The following is a 17,637-nucleotide window of genomic DNA, read 5'->3' as shown; positions in this document are numbered from 1 at the left end:
ATATAGTGGTTGGCCTCTGACACAAACAGAACGCTACTCCTGAAGTGTGTTTTGATTACTCATTTGGAATTGTTTATTGTTTATGATCATTATTTGTACACTTGTGGTGCCAAGAATGTACTAGGCGCTGTCCACACACATAAGAAGTCTAGGGCCCTAATTCAGGAAAGCATCTCTATTCAATACAGTGCTTAAGCATATACAGAAGTCCCCTTGAAGGACTTCAATATATGCTTGAAGTTAAGTATGTGATTAAGTGCTTTCTTGAACTGGAGCCTTGGTGCCTGCTTGAAGACCTTATGCTCTGAAAAGGGAGAAGTTTATTTTAAGGATGGGGTCCAGCTTTTAATTTCTGACAGTGTGGGCTGTCTTAGAGGACTGAAGCAGTAACAGGCTTTTATCATAAAAGTAAAGGACAAAGTAATTGAGCTATGACAAAGAGTTTCCATCAGAGTCTTGAGGGAGCTCATCTTTGAAAGGTCAACTATAAGAGACTTAGAGGATGCTATCCAAAGGAATAATATCCAAGACAAAAAAGACTTCATTCTTGATTATTCTCAGGAACAAAAACACAATGAGCATTTTCACACTATACTGCCAAGTCAGGTTGGTACCATTTCTAAGAAAGAATCATTATTTGTGTTATTCGCGGATTTTTTTTCTTTTTTCTTTTTTCATATAACATTGTTTCCTGTAAGGGCCTGATCTAAATCCCATTGACTCCAAAGTACTTTGGATCAGGCCCTAAACTAAATATTAAAATGTATTGCATGTGCTAGAGGGGGGAGATTTTTGACATAGCTTTTAAGCTTAGAAACAATCATTCATTTATCCAACAACAGTCCTTTATCTTCTGGTGCTTATCCTAATATTTGGAAGCAATAAACAACAAATTCAGTGGAAAACAGTAAAACAGTAGCCAATGCAAATGAAAATAACAGACTATAGGGAGAGATTGCTGATATTGCTGCAAAATGTTATGGAGAATCCATGTGTAAGGCTAAGATTTCGGTGACAAAATGGGGAGCCTGGGCAGCTGCAGGCAGGCTGAGAGCTCCAGGGGCCCCCACCACCCCGGGGGCTGAAACCTGCCCGTGTCTGCCGGAGAGCTGCGGGGGTCCCTGCCTCCGTAGGTGGCAGGGGACCCAGCAGCTCCCAGCCAGCGCTGGCTGAAATCACAGAGGTCTTTGGAAGTCACGGATTCTGTGACCTCCGTGACAAAATCACAGCCTTACTCCTGAGCTGTGACTCTTGCTGATTTGCCTGGAATGAAGGCATTTACTGATGCTGCTCTGTTTAACTTCCCCTAACAAGCTTCAACTAATGATCCCCCTCTGCAGAAATCTCAAGACTGGCCCTGATAAACTCGGAATGGAGTCCCATCCAGCTGTGCTTGATAGCTTGCCATGATCATTGGGTGCAACTGAAGGGCAGCCTCTGGGCTGTTCTAAATTATGCAAGTTAGGGGTCACCGTAATGCAGTGGTCTCTGGTCATGCCCCCTTCACTGCCCAGTGGAAAGGGAAGTGCAAAGTTTGAGGGAGTGGTATACAACTGGCTGTACTAGCTTTATTACAGCCAGGGATTCCCTCACATTGTGAGTATGCCCATTTAAGGCAGTTTTAAAGCCCCTTTGTGTCACCTTGCCATAGATCAAGATCTAGCCTGTAGACTTTGAGTGTGGTGGTAGTGAAATATGGGGGAATTCTTGAGACCTTTTCTTCAAAAATGTCGTGAACTGACTAAAAAACAAACTTGCTTTGCAAAAGCATATGGTGTTTTCAAAGCCAACAGCCAAGACCATAGACAGCTTTTTTTTCTTCTTCTTCTTTTTGTGGTGGTGGGGGACTAGAATTTTTTTTAAAAGAACTTTTGTTATTGTAGTAGGGACAGTCCCCTGATAACTGTTCTCTTCAGCCCAGGAGGGGTATAGTCCTCTGAAGGTCTCAGATGCTTTGAAGTCTCTGTCTTTCCCTGGGGTAACAGCTGGCTCTTGGTAGCCAGGCTCTAAGGGTCTCAGGCTCTGGCTCCTTTCTACCCTTGCTGGGAAATGGCTCAGTAAGCAGGGTTCCTTCTCACCTGTCTGTGCTTCTGCCACTCTTTCTGTAGCCAGACTAGTTGTTTTCCTTCTTTTCTCATGAAGGTTACTGATCCTCTTTCTCACTCTATGCACAAGGGCATCTGCTCCCCTCTCTCTAGAAAGACCTGGGTTCAGTCTAGACATCTGCCACTTTTCTTGGGCTACCTCCCAGAGCCTCCTGTTTGGCTCCTCTCTTTACTCCCCCTCACCCCCCCAATCCCAATCGTGCGTGAATTCCATGTTCTCTTTTCACAAAGGGAGGGGGCTGATCAGACATCATGGAGCCCATGATTCTTTGGCTGTCTTTTTGCACCATCTGACTGCAATCTCATCATGCGTGGGGGTCAAAGAGCCTCTAGTTGCTGTTTTTCCTTGTCAGAGTCTCGGGTGAGAGAGAACCCATGGGGTAACAAAAGCAAGATATGAAGGAATTCATTTTCCAATGTAATCAACAGTTCAGGTATAGGCTGTTCCCCATCTTGTCCATAGTTCACTTTTTGTCTACTATTAATAAAAGTGAGATAAACAAGCTTCTGTTCCAAACTTAGAGCTTCTTTTATTTATTAATGAAATCCTTAAACCTTTTTTGGTAGGTGGGCTAAAGCCCCAAGTTGAGTATGCCCATTCATTCTCACTCCAGGCAGGCATTGGCATGAAGCCAATGGTCCACTGTCCCACTATGGACCATGAAAGACTGGATGATAGGATCTTGCCTTTGGTACAATGATGCCCAGAGAAGCTTTTTCTTTTCATTGGGCCTGGCTTTCACATAGCTTCACTGCCAAAACGGTACTTGGACTTCAACTGTGAAAATTGCTTTTAGCTCTTGCAAAATAACAAGAAATGTCTTGCTAATAAGTGCCTAAGTTTTCAATTCAAGCTATATGTAAATAAACCAATATACTTAGAGAAACCTGCATGTGCCTAGGTCTGTTATGAAAAAGCTTTTCCGTGTGATTTTCCTTGCAACAGGAACAGAGCTGGCACTAGGTATAAGCAGACTAAGCAATTGCTTGGGGCCTCGTGCAGCTCAAGGGAGCCCCCATTCGCTTTTTATTATAAGAACTTGTCTATTTTAGTACTGGGGGAAGGCCCGCCCACTATTCCTGCTTAGGGCCCCCAATAAGCTAGCAGTGCCACTGAATAGGAAACATCTTTATTTGTGCTGAATCAAAGGGTAAATACCCTTATTAATAATTTGTTCCTGGGAGTGTAGAAAATGTTTTAGCAGTGGGAAAACAAAGATGGAGAAAACTTTTAAAAGACAATCTTCTGAAGATACAGATAATTTGCAGGGGGCTGGGGAGGAGAAGTTTGTCTATGAAGAGCCAGATTCGAGCTCAGCTTCTAATCTAGATTAACTCCACAGAAGTCAATAGGTCTGATTCTCTATTTGTTTGGAATTACTCCATATATACGCTGAAGTAGCAGGTCAGAATCTGGCCCAAAGTGTAATACAAAACTTTAATTACAAACCCTACGACACTAGCAACTAATGGGGGTTGATATGTTCACAAATTAGGTATGCCATGCTGTGTGTGTTGCAGGAGAAGTAAGAGACTGTAATTAAGGTTTTGCATTATCCTGTGAGTGATGCTTGTGTGTTGCAGATTTCTGTATCTGATGGAGGCAGAAGGAAGTTCTCTTTAGTAATACAGTGTCTGTCACTATCAGTCGAAACATGCTGTGTGGGCATTAGGGTGCAGCTACAAGATGCCCCATAATTTGGCATTTCTTTGCTCTACAGGGTTTGCACTGGGGAGATGTCACAGAGAACCAACGCTAATCATCACATTCAAACAAAGTTTTCCTTTATGAAATTGTATACACAGTACCAGTTAAAAAACCTTAGAATCTGACATGGACAGTTAATATTCTTATCTTATCCACAGTTCTGCCTATATCATTTTTGCTTTAAGCAAACTACAAAAACAATCAGAAGATACTAAAGGCAGCTTTAAGGTAAATAGCTATGGGGATAATATATGGTATTTGCTGCATCTTTCAAGCCCTCAGTCATAGAGACTGAATGTCTGGGCTCTTAGATCATACGGATATCACGGGCAGTGTAATAAGTACCGTTGGCAGTACCACAGCAAGTAACAGATCTATAATTTTATAAATTCTATCAAGCTTTTCATGTTTGTTTATAACTCTATAGTATCAGTATTTATTGTTCACCTCCTGGAATGTTCGTGATATTTAGCTTGTATGTACCTCAATCATCTTGCACTGAAGAAAAGATCCTCATGATGGGACAACCTGTTTGGTTTGTCGATGGGATGTGTATCTTCCATCCTGAATTAACATTAGAAATCATAGATGAAGTAACAAGAGCAGATTTATACAGCAAAACCACAAAAACATAGGGGGGGGAAACCCTAAAAATTATAGGGCTTGATACGGCAAAGTGCTGAGCACTCTGGTCCCATTCCATCAAAGCACTTATGCACATGCTTAAATTTAAGTCAATGGGACTTCACTTGCTTAAGTGCTTTGCTGGATCAGGGCTTTAGCACTCAGCATATTGCTGTATAGAATCCATTCATATCTCCATTAAAATCCATTAATAACTCCTATGTTTAGGCTGGGGTACTTTTTTTTTTTTTTAACATTGTGATAAGTATTCCAAGGATGCTATGAAAGGTATCAGTGGTTTTAAGTAGCTGTATTTCAATAGCTGCATTTAAAGGGTTATGTAATGCTCCTTTGGAAAACACAGACCCAGATTCTCTGCTGGTGAAATTCCAGCAGCAGAGGTCCATGGAGTTACATTAGCAGAGAATTTGGCCGAGAATGCCTAAGAAGAAAATATTAGTGGACTTCTGCATGGCAGGAAAGCAGCCAAAGTTCTACCAGAGTCTGCCCATATACAAACATGGATCACATTGTACAGATGTGACTGTGGGAGAAGTTTGTAGAGCCATACTTCAGAAACACAAGTTCCTTGTTAATCTAATATCTAGAGGTTTTTCTGAGGCTAGATTTCAGCATCTTTTGTTAATTCCAGGTGCCTTGTTTAGGTTTCAGAGAACACAATGGTTTCCTTCTAGTTTTTCATCTGAAAGTATGTTGCCCATCTTCCTAACAGGGAATACTATTATATGAAGCACATGCATATTTGTGGTAAGAGATCAGCACAATCTGAAAGATTGTCCCACGATCGGCTCTCTGTGAGCTGAGAGGTGAAAACATTATCCCTAACAACTTTTAACAAAAAATGTCACACTGGGTCAACAATGTGTAATGGAAAGTCTGAGTAAGGCAAAATAATAAAGTCACTGTAGTGTTGTGAATGCAGGGCTTTAAGAGAGATCTGAGAGATCAGTAACATAAATCTTTTTGATAAACATTCAATTCCATAAAATACCTGTGGGGATTTTTAAAAGGAAGACACCAGATTAGTTCCATCACCTTCCCGCTTAAGTGGTGACATTATCTTGCTGCAAAGGACCATCTATCATTAACATACAAAAACTTTTAATTAGATTTTCACGTATTCTCCCAAGTTGGTATGGATGAGGAGGAAAATAATCAGAAAACTTCTATCATTTTTTTCAACCATTTATTTTTCATACAGTTTTTTTTTAAATATATAGTTAGTCATTTCATACAAATTGTCCTTGCTTAACTACAATGGAAATGATGCTTAATATTTCATAACCCTCTAATTAAAGAACTCCAATAAAATTGCAATCTTTTAAAACAGAATCTAAGACTGGCCTTTCTTTTACATTTAGAAGACTGAAGCAATTTTGCTCCAGTTCTTTAATTAGGGGATTCTGAAATTCTTAATGTAAATGAAAGGTCAGTCTTAGAATTTAACTGCTTTAAAAGATTTATTTTCAATGGAAATGTAGATAAGTGTCAAAACAGTGCTTAATACAAATCAGCACTGCACCAGAATTTCTCTGTTTGCAAAACTGTTCTGTTTCTTGAGAGGCAGAACGAATATTACCAAAATGTATATGTAGGATACCACTAATAGTGCAGCCCTCCAGGGAGAAATTGCACCCTTTGATGTACTGAAGCACAAGCTGCAAGCTTTATATCTGACCATTGCACTGATACATAGTCTCTTTTTGTCACCATATTAGGATCTTTGTCAAGGGTTATGCCTTAAAGTTACAGATCTGTAAGTTGGTGTTACTCTGCTTTCTTGAAAGGACTTTATTTAGTATTACAGAGATGCAAATTCATCTTAGCTTTATCTGAGATAAAAAGAGATCTCAGGGAAGGATTACTAAGATAATAGCTGTAACTCAGCCTCCTGGGAAAGGGTAACTGGATGGAATGATTCTCACTGGTGCAAATAAATGAGACTTGCCTGCAGGGATAATTCACCGCTATAAATGATATAAGTTTTTGTTTTTTTCCTAGAAGAAAATTTGCTTACTCTGCAAAACAACCTAATACTGTACTGCAGTTGTACAGTACTTCGGTGTCCATTTTTCACCTGAATCTTTTTGTCGAGGCATGGTGCATTCTCTAAGAAAATTTACACCAGCATTTTCTTTAAACGATAATATTTTGCTGGGGGGAGTTTTGTTCAGTAATAAAATCTGTTGAAGTGGCACGTAGGGCTAGACTGTCAACATAAGAACCCAAGTGGTCACTTTAGCACAATCTGCTGACCACATATTGGGACCAGCAACAATTATTCTGGTGGTGGTACCTTCCTTCTTCCTTTGTCCTTTACACTGGGTGTTAATTTAGGATGGACTGGAGGGGAGGAAAGTTTAAAAGTAGAATGGAGTTTAATGTTCTCAAGGCCACACGCAACATACTTCATTTCAGGTTTCATTACAAACTCAATACTCAGCCCAGGTTTCGACAGAAGATTGACTAACGTTCATGAAGCTTTTAACTGAATCTGGGGCCATTTTGTGGTTTTTACATCCAGAATGTAGAACTGGCAGTTCAGCAGTTTTGACTGAGGATCACATTCAGGATTGGGGTTGTTTGAAAGTGACCTGATGTGAACCCAGGAGAAAAGGAAACAAAGAACATGTTCTCACTGTGAGCTGGCATAAGCTCTTGTCAGTGCTACTTTGAACTCACTCACCCTCATCAATTTAGTTGAAGCCTCAACCCAGATGCACAGATTCTGTCAGCATTTATGTACAAAAAGACCAATATTCTAACCCCCTAAACATTTAAGATTTGATCTGGCACTCCCGCTGAAGTCAGTTGGAGTTCTAAGCATGATGTACTTGCAGGATCAGACCCTCTGTGTTTCATTCTTCACACTGGGGTGGGGGGGAGGGGAAGTGTCCTAAGATGAAGTAATACAGAAGATGGAACAGTGCATAATACCCAGATTACTTCTTCACTCTCAGAATAAGACAGGATTAGAAAACCTCTCCAGCAAAGCCACATTATCTCAAATAGTAATTTGGGGACATTCTCTTCTCACTTTAGGCAAAATTCACCACAGTGCAGATCAGCATAAGGCTTATGCTTCACTTAAGTCCCACGTAAGACCTCAAAATGAAGACTGAACTGATGCATAGGCCTTGTGCTTGGGTGAATTTCTGCCCTTTGTGCATTGCAGAATTGCCATGGACAAAGCTGGCAGTGAGAATAGGGTATGGCCCTTAATAAGAACACAAGTAGTCAGTTCAGTTCAATATCGGGCTCCATGTCAAATATCTCAGAGAATGTGTTTTCTCCTGTAATTTTCCTAGTAGCCTGTCTACATTTGCTAAAATAAATGACATTTTTCCTGTTTTATCCTTATTGTACAATAGCAGTATCATCTCTGGTTGCTACCATCCTTTCACCATCATCCAAAAAGGCTCTTTTCTTATCTGTGAGCCTTCATGCAACATCTGGTAAAGCAGGAACTTTGGATTCTTGTATTGCTTACATGTTTTGTGCTCTGGGCAGCCACAGTGTGTATCACACTGACTTGTTGAGGTGACAGTACTTGTACACAAAGGGTTCTGAGGTGCCTTCCTAAGACTGAATCCCACATAGCTATCTGCCTTGAATTTGAAAGTCCTTGCATAGTGTGCAGGAAGAAACACAAGGCTTTTGCACTCTCATTTAAGTGTGAGCAGAGGCTACACATGCACCGATATGAAGTTAAACAATAGGCATGGTCATCCGTAGTAAGTGGAAGCCGTTCACCAGCCACCTGTATGCCCAGTCCTTTATTTTAAAGAACACAAGGTTAAAAAGGGTCTAGTTTGGGATGGAAAATGAGCAAGTCTGAGAAGACTTGGGCTTAAGCGCCCTCCTCATGTGAATGAGGAATTTATCCATATGTTTCCCCATCCCCCAAGTAATATTCCTGCTACGAGGCACAAGTAACCTACAGTAACACTCTGTACCTTCATTTTGTGGGCTAATACTTTCCATGCTAAACTGTGGGACTTCGGGTGTTAATTTCCCTTCTATTTGATTTGAGGAGTTTGCAGCTGCAGCTCCATCTCCAAAGAGTTAGAATGGAATTCACTGTTACCTGAAATGCCAAAATCATAACATCATAAGCAATCTGGGACAGGGACTTCATTTTACTATATGTATGTACAGTGTATGTGTAGTATATATTGACACTACCTCAGAATAATGTGAAATCTATAAAACTATGGATAATTAAAAATACAATATAATATCCCATTTGACATAATTTCATAACTATAATGGATGGGCATGCAGCATACTGTTTGAAGAAATTTTCTACTTGGTATGTGTTTAGCAAAACAAGTATCACCAAAGATTTTCTGTGTTCTGTTGATATGCCTTGGAGACTGCATCTGGTTGAACATGTTTTCAATGGGTTTATTCTTGATATGGATTCAAATGCAGAATTAGTACCATTCCATGCAGTTATTGCCCTTAACTTTGACGTTGTCTGTTCTCCACTACTCAAAGTGATACCATCAAGTATCAAATGAACTAGAAAGATCAAGCATTCACATTCTGGTACTGAAACACACGACTAACTTTAGGCATGTGAGTGGGTCCATTGATTTCAATGAGTAATTATATGCTTAAAGTTGGGTCTGTGCTAAAGTACCTTGATGAATTGGGGCCTTATACTTAGTTGCCTGCAAATTGTTTCTAAAAACTGTGATAAACTGTATTAAACAAAGTAGTAAATTTTTGGAGCATACCTGACATGAATTCCATTAGATCATCATTTATTCATTAGTTCAATTCTCAGTCTTATAGAAACTGCCATTTCCAATCCTAACAAAAGATTGTAAATTGGCTTGGCTTTCTCACTGAAATCAATGATTTTCTGGCTGATACACGTAGTATATATTAGCATGTGGATAATTGGATAAATTGGCTCTAATATTGGATGTAACTCTTTCTAAACTAAGGCAAACATTTTCCAAAGGGGTCTGTTACTTTGGGTAACTCAACTTTTGAGCACCCAAAAACATAGGTGCCTAAAATTAGAAGATGAGCAGTTGGAAAATTTGGATGCAAGTACTTGATATCAACGATTTTATGTGTACCTAAATGTAATCTTAATTTTGTCACAGAGATTTGACTCTATAGCAATCACCTGAAATAATGCATTTCTGCTAGATTAAAAGTCCGTGGTTTGTAATGCTTATGTCACGTGAATGATGGTAAATGGCCTAATGTTTCTTTCACTATGGCAACAGAAATTGTTCTTCTGTCATTGGTTTTTATTGTGGAAAACAGTATCCATCAATTTAGTCTTGATGGTAGAAAATAAACAAACAAATGGTGTTTGCTCTATCTCGGGAGCTTGGGACTCACTCATGTAATATTTGATGCTCTTGTGAATAGTCCACTGACATATTACATAAGTAGTCTGTGACTTCAATGGAACTACTTGTGTGAGTAAGGAATCCTTAAATGAGTCAGGGTCTTCAGGGCAGAGATTTTTGTTACTTGTGGAAAGCTGAGCTCAGCCTCAGTGTGAATCTCAATACTCTGTAATCAACGAATTCCCTTTATAAGATATGTCATGTAACTAGAAGATGGGAGGGTAAAGTGACCTTCATTCATTCAAATCCAGCCTAGGTCAGTGCTGAGTGAAAGTCCTTGCCACCTGATAGCTGTTCAGTTTGGCCAATGTTTAATGAGTTGTTTGGCCTCAGTCCAATTCCAAGTGAACAGGTGTCCACAGTACAAAACCACAATCCACATTTCGTACTGATTAGTCACTTCATTGACAGTCTCAGCAGAGATGCCAAGAACTGTGGATAGAGGCAGAACTATCTTCTTACCATGGGAAGGAGTCCTGCTAGGTGAAAGCTGAGGACTGCTGGCAGGGAACCGTGTGAGGAAGTTTGCACTGCGACTGCATGAAGAAGAAAGGATTTCGGAAGACATGCTACTGATTATCCTGGGCACTAGAAACTCTCTCACAGAATTTTTGGATATTGGCCCATAGTCTGCAAGATAATTGAGCATGTGCCTAATTTTAAACTGGTGAATAATCCCACTGAAGTCAGTTAAATTAATCATGTGTTTCAGTACCTTTCAGAAAGGGGGTCATGTTGCCCATTAAAGAATGTAAGAACCACCATACTGTGACAGAACAATGGTCCATCTAGCCCAGTATCCTGTCTCTAACAAAGGCTAGTTATTGATGCTTCAGAAGGAATGAACAGAACAGGGCAATTTTGAGTGATCCATTTCCTGTCATCCAGTCCCAGCTTCTGGCAGTTGGAGGTTAGGAACACCGGAGCATGGGTTGCTGTTTTGACTAACAGCCATTGATAGATTTATCTAATTCTTTTTTAAGCCCACTAATCCTTTTGGCTTTCACAACATCCCATGGCAATGAGCTGCAGGGGTTGACTGTGTGTTGTGTGAAGTACTTTGTTATGCTTAAAGAACGAGGAGTACTTGTGGCACCTTGGAGACTAACAAATTTATTTGGGCATAAGCGTTTGTGGGCTAAAACCCACTTCATCAGATGCATGCAGTGGAAAATACAGTAGGAAGATATATACAGAGAACATGAAAAAATGGGGGTTGCCATACCAACTCTAACAAGACTAATCAATTAAGGTGGGCTATTATCAGCAGGAGGAAAAAAAACTTTTGTAGTGATAATCAGGATGGCCCATTTCAAACAGTTGACAAGGTGTGAGTAACAGTAGGGGAAAAATTAGCATGGGGAAATAGCTTTTAGTTTGTGTAATGACCCATCCACTCCCAGTCTTTATTCAAGCCTAATTTAATGGTGTCCAGTTTGCAAATTAATTCCAGTTTTGCAGTTTCTCGTTGGAGTCTGTTTTTGAAATTTTTTTGTTGAAGAATTGCGACTTTTAGGTCTGTAATTGAATGTCCAGAGAGGTTGAAGTGTTCTCCTACTGGTTTTTGAATGTTATAATTCCATGTCAGGGTTCCCTCCCCACTCTGAGGTACAGATGTGGGGACCCGCGTGAAAGACCCCCTAAGCTTATTTCTACCAGCTTAGGTTAAAAACTTCCCCAAGGCACAAATCCTTTCCTTGTCCTTGGACGGTATTGCTGCCACCACCAAGTGATTTAGACAAAGCTTCAGGAAAAGGACCACTTGGAGTTCCTATTTCCCTAAAATATCCCCCCAAACCCCTTCACCCCCTTTCCTGGGGAGGCTTGTTATGCTTATTTTAAACCTGCTGACTATTCATTTCATCTGGTGACCCCTGGTTCTTGTGTCATGTAAAGGGGTAAATAACATTTCCTTATTCAGTTTCTGCACACCATTCATGATTTTATAGCCTTCTATCCCCACTTCGTCAGTTTTTTTCTAAATTGAACAGTCCCACTCTTTTTAATCTTTCCTCGTATGGAAGCTGTTCCATAGCCCTATTTATTTTCTGTGCAGAGAAGGGCAACCTTTCCAGTTCTAATATCTTCTTTAACATGGGACCAGAACTGCAGTATTCAAGGTGTGAGCATACCATGGATTTATATAGTGGGGTTCTTAACATTCTATTAGCCTTTTTGACTGCTACAGATGTTTTCAGGGAACTATCCATGATGACTCCAAGATCTTTGAGTGGTAACAGCTAATTCAGATCCCATCATTGTGTATGTGTAGTTGGGATTATTTTTTCCAATATGCATAATTTTGCACTTCTAACATTGAATTTTATCTGCCATTTTGTGGCCCAGTCACCCAGTTTAGGGAGGTCTCTTTGTTACTCTTTGCAGTCAGATTTGGATTTAACTATCTTGAGTAATTTTGTATCCTCTGCAAATTTTGCCACCTCACTGTTTACCCCTTTTTCCAGATCATTTATGGATATGTTGAACAGCAGAGTCCCAGTACAGATCCTTCAGGGACTCCGCTATTATTTACCTCTCTCCATTGTGAAAACTGACCATTCTTACCCTTTATTTCCCATATTTTAACCAGTTACTGATCCATAAGAGGAACTTCCCTCTTATTCCCTGACTGCTTAGTTTACTTAAGAGCCTTTGGTGAGGGACTTTGTCAAAGGCTTTCTGAAAGTCCCAGTACACTATATCCACCGGATTGCCCTTGTCCACGTACTTGTTGACTTCCTCAATAAATATTAATAGATTGGTGAGTTTCCTCAGATTTGTCACCTAAAAAGAATGGCTTGTGTGTGGGAATCACCCTCATGTCCACTGCAGTGAAGACGGATGAAAAGGATTCATTTTTATTTCACAGCAATGGCCTTCCTTGAATGCTCCCTTAGCACCTTGATCATCGTGTGGCCCCACTGACTGTTTGGCAGGGTTCCTCCTTCTTGTGTACTTTTAAAAAAAATTGCTGTTAGTTTTTCTGTCATTAGCTAGTTGCTCTTCCAATTCTTGCTTGGCCTGCCTTCTTATACTTGACTTGTCAGAGTTTATGCCCCTTTCTATTTTCCTCACTAGGGCCTGGTCTACACTACGACTTTAATTCGGATTTAGCTGCGTTAATCCGAATTAATCCTTAACCCGTCCACACAACGGAGCCAGTTACTTCGAATTAAAGGGCACTTAAAATCGATTTCTGTACTCCACCCCGACGAGCGGAGTAGCACCAAAATCGATTTTGTTAATTCGAATTAGGGGTAGTGTGGCCGCACACCACCGAATTAATGTGGTTAAAAACCGAATTAATGTGCTTAGTGTGGCCGCGCACAATCGAATTTATACAATCTGTTTCCCAAATTCGAATTATCTAAATTCGAATTAATCTCGTAGTATAGACGTACCCTAGGATTTGACTTACAATTTTTAAAGGATACCTTTTTGCTTCTAACCACCTCTTTTACTCTGTAGTTTGCCACAGCAGAATTTTTTTTTGTCCTCTTACCTTTCTTATTTTTATTTGGGATATACACGTAGTTTGAGCTGCTATTATGGTGTTTTTAAATGGTCTCCATGCAGCCTGCAGGCATTTCACCATTGTGACTTTTTCTTTTAATTTATGTTTAATTAGGTTCTTCATTTTTGTGTAGTTCCCTTGTTTGAAGTTAAATGCTACTGTGGTGGGTTTCTTTGAAAATTTTTCCCCTGCAAGGATGTTAAATTTAATTATGTTATGGTTGCTATTACCAAGTGGTTCAGCTACATTCACCTCTTGAACCAGATCTTGTGCTCCACTTAGGACTAAATGAAGAATTGCCTCTCCCCTTCTCGGTTCCAGGACAAGCTGCTTCAAGGGGCAGTCATTTAATGTGTTTAGAAATTTTATCTCTTCATCCCTTCCTAAGCTGACATACCCAGTCAATAGGAGAATAGTTAAAATTCCCCATTACTGCATTTTCTGCCTTTGTAGCCTGTCTAATCTCCCTGAGCATTTTACAATCACTATCACCATTCTGGACAGGCCGTCAGTAGTACATTCCTACTTCTCTACTCTTATTATTCAAGCATGGAATTTCTATCCAAAGAGATTCTGTAGTACTGTTTAATTCATTTAAGATTTGTACTTCATTTGACTCTGATTTCCCTCACATATAGTGGCACTCCCCCACTGGCACGACCTACTCTGTGATTCCTATATATTTTGTACCCTGCTATTACCCCGTCCCATTGATTATTCTCATCTCACCAAGTTTCTGTGATGCCTATTATATCAGTATCCTTATTTAACGCCAGGCACTGTAGTTCACTTAATATTCATCTTAATATTTAAACTTCTGGGATTTATATATAAGCACTTGTACATTTTGTCAATGTTCGGTTTCTTGCCTTCATGTGTTATCTTTAAATGGGACTTTTGTACTTTTGACTGTTCCTCACTAACTCCTACCTGTACTTTACCAATTCTTTTCTTATCCTCTTTACTAGAATATAATTTCCACTTTTAATAAATTCATCCATAAGGGATGACTCCACCTGAACCATGTGCCACTCCACAACTGTTGGCTTTTCCCTTACCCTTAGTTTAAAAAAATACTCCACAACCTTTTTAATTTTACATGCCAGCAGTCTAATTCCATTTTGTTTTAGGTGGAGCCCATCCTTCATTATAGGATCCTCCTTTACTAAAAGGTTCCCCAGTTGCTAATAAACCTAAAACCTTTCTCCCTATGCCATCATCTCATCCACACAGTAAGATCCTGCAGTTCTCCCTGTCTTCCTTGCCCTTCATGTGGATTCAGAAAATGTTACCATGGAGGTCCTGGCCTTTAATCTATTACCTAGCAGCCTAAATTTGGCCTCCAGGACCACTCTCCTACCTTTACCTATGTCTTGTGAGATATGCAACCTTCGCATTTGGCAGGCAATTTACCATGCTGTTCTCCCAGTCATCACAAACCCAACTATCTATATTTCAAATAATTAAAGCCCTCATTACTATACCTGGCTCTTGCTAGTAACTCAGGTTCTCTCCCCAGGTGAGGTATCCTCAGTGGAAGAGGATACCATTACATCATCTGGAAGGAAGGTCCCAACTATGGGCTTGTTTCCCTCCACTCCAGCTTGATGTTCTCCTTTCCTGAGACTTTCATCTTCCTTGACAGCACAGAGGCTGTCAGGCTGAGGGTGGGACCGTTCTATTGTGTTCCTGAAAGTCTCAGCTATATACTTCTCTGTGTCCCTTAGCTCCTCCATTTCAGCCACTTTGGCCTCAAACGCCCGTATTGCATCTCTGAGGGCTATGAGCTGTTTTCACCATATGCTTACATACACCACCTGCCCACTAGTAATCATACATGCTGTATTCAGTCCAATAAATTGGATAGTCCACACTCTGCTTCTGGACTTCTGTCTGCATTATTCTTTTTATTCTTGCAGGGTTTCAGGCAGGGTTTGGGGTGGGGGGGAGGGTGCTTGTTTGTCTGCTTGGTTGGGTTTGGGGGGCGGGGGTAAGAGGGGTTATTGGCCTAAGATTAGAGTATATTTGTTAGATGTATCTGCCTCTTGCACTCTCTCTCTCTAAACCCTCTTATAAAACTTCCCTGTTTGGCAGCTTAGGTGCTGGCTTCTTAAAACCCTGCTCTCCATGAGTTAGTCCTCCTTCCCATTTTTTAAGGGGCTTGGGTCTCTCTTTGGATTTCTGTTATTCCATCAAAAAAATTCTGCTGAATATAATTTTGCAGTTAAATAAAAATAATTTACTAATTCTTCTGATTGCAAAGATAGACTTCACAGTCTGATGCAATACAACACTGTCTTCCTGAGTCTTCAGACTGACAGTATTGGGTCAGATTTGAAACAACTTCCAAAGTAATAAATTGAACTCTTCAAACATGAATTGTACAAAAATAAGCTTGACTGAAAAAAAAATTCCAATTAAATCTGTTTTCTAACTTTCTTTTTCTTACAGATTAAAATTCTTGGTGTTTTCTTTATTTCGTCTCAAGAGTTCCTGGCCAATGCCTATGTTTTGGCTGTCCTTCTATTTTTCGCCCTTCTGTTGCAAAGGACAATTCTCCAGGCATCATACTATGTCGCCATTGAAACTGGAATTAACTTGAGAGGAGCAATTCAGGTACCCAAGATGATAAGTAACATGCCTACAGAGGGGAAGTGCATACATACTAGAAATATAACAGCTGTAATAGACCCATAGGTTTAAATTCTACTTAATTATATCCTAGTAAATTGGGAGCTCTCCCACTGAGGTAAGTGTGACTATCCCACATCACACCATCATCCCTTCTAGTCCAGCATTCGGCCTCTAATAATGGTCAGTAATGGATGCAGAGGAAGTACAAGGCCCCAGAAGTTGCCAGTTATGGAATAATATGCTCATAGGAGAGCTTTCTTCCTAAGGTTCTCATTTAGAGATTGTATGCTCTGAATCATGAGAGCGCAGTGGCACCAATTCAGATATTTTGGGGGGAGGGGAGGAATTCTGGTTCCCCACCCTCTCGGCAGGGACCTCATTCTGGTCCCTGCTCATTTTCCAAGCCCCCTACCTTCTTGCAGGGACCCGGAGTCTCCCTTGGACAGGAAGTCTCCCCTCTCTCTTACCCACACAGTACATGACCCAGTGCCTCCAGGAGTCAAGTTCTTGGAGGACTCCCTGTGCTCTGCCATATTGGAACAGACTCCCTGTGCACCTGATCACACCACCATTTGTCCCATAATATTATATAACTCTAAACACTGGATCAGAATGACTTTATTTGCTATACAGAGTTCTGCAGTTAGAAAAATTCTAACCGTAAATAGAATAATTAACTGTAATGTTATAAGTTAATATTGCCAGATACACTGGTCAAAACATACCCTAAGAGATGTGAACAGTCAGCCGAGTAATAGCATTAATTAAACATCCAATCCGTTCAAATACACTAACAGCCACTGAAAGTACCCATTTATTACAAGGACTCTCATTAGCTGCCTAATTATTTAATCCACTCCTGATTATCCATTGTAAATTCTTCTTAGCTGCCAGATCTCTGGATTCCACCAATTCCAACCAGTATTGCCCTGGTTAAGCTGATCAGAAAATTTCTGTGAAAACAAAATTTTGATCCAAAATGTGAGAGGAAATCACAAATGTTTGTTTTTTACCAACCTGTTCTTCTCCTCCTTAGCCTGGTTTCCCACTTTGTCCACTACTTTTAGCTGCCCCCAAAACCACAAATAACTGTGAAAGGTACTTAAAAATATAGTTGCCAGAAACTGATACAAAATTCCCTAAAAGGGTTACTACATTGCTGGAAATGAGTGCGCTTGCCAAACACTACTTCCAGGATAGTTGTCACAAGCTAAGATTCAGTTCCCTGTACTGTATATTACACAAAGGTCCAGCTAAGAAATTCTGTTGTCATTCCAATGGAGAGCTTTTAGCAAACATCCTGGTGGCAGGCGAATGAAGGGCAGCAATTGCCTGACAGTCTTCCAGCCATATAAGGGTTTTTGGATAAGTTCTCTTTGTGCTATAGTTTCTCAATTTCCTGGCAACCTTTCATCTCCTTTCCTCCTTCATACGAATCTGCACGTGTCCTACATGGCTTAATCCCTTGTGACTTATGGCTGGCAACTGAATGCAATGGATACATGGAATCTGGGTGCCTTTCATCAAATAAGTCTCATGAACAGCCATGAAGCAAAGCTGTATAGCTTTAGTACCTAAATTAAAAATCAATTGGTAAAAAGTGCTTCTCAAATATTGCATATTACTTATTTTCTGAATCATGGAGCCTAATTCTCC

The 17,637-nt window shown here is 40.2% G+C and overlaps 1 protein-coding gene across 1 annotated transcript in view; it reads left to right on the top strand.

Moving 5' to 3' along the window:
• ABCC8 (ATP binding cassette subfamily C member 8) overlaps positions 1–17,637 on the top strand; it is a 134,979-nt gene that overhangs the window by 19,300 nt on the left and 98,042 nt on the right. Inside the window, exon 7 of the mRNA XM_026660158.1 lies at positions 15,799–15,963. Within this exon, the coding sequence (XP_026515943.1) occupies positions 15,799–15,963 (165 nt within the window). The remainder of the gene's footprint in view (positions 1–15,798; positions 15,964–17,637) is intronic.

This window comes from Terrapene carolina, unplaced genomic scaffold (assembly GCF_002925995.2).
Source record: "Terrapene carolina triunguis isolate 2854851 unplaced genomic scaffold, T_m_triunguis-2.0 Scaffold715, whole genome shotgun sequence".
Classification (NCBI taxonomy): Eukaryota; Metazoa; Chordata; order Testudines; family Emydidae; genus Terrapene; species Terrapene triunguis.
This window is presented reverse-complemented; position numbering and strand designations above follow the sequence as displayed.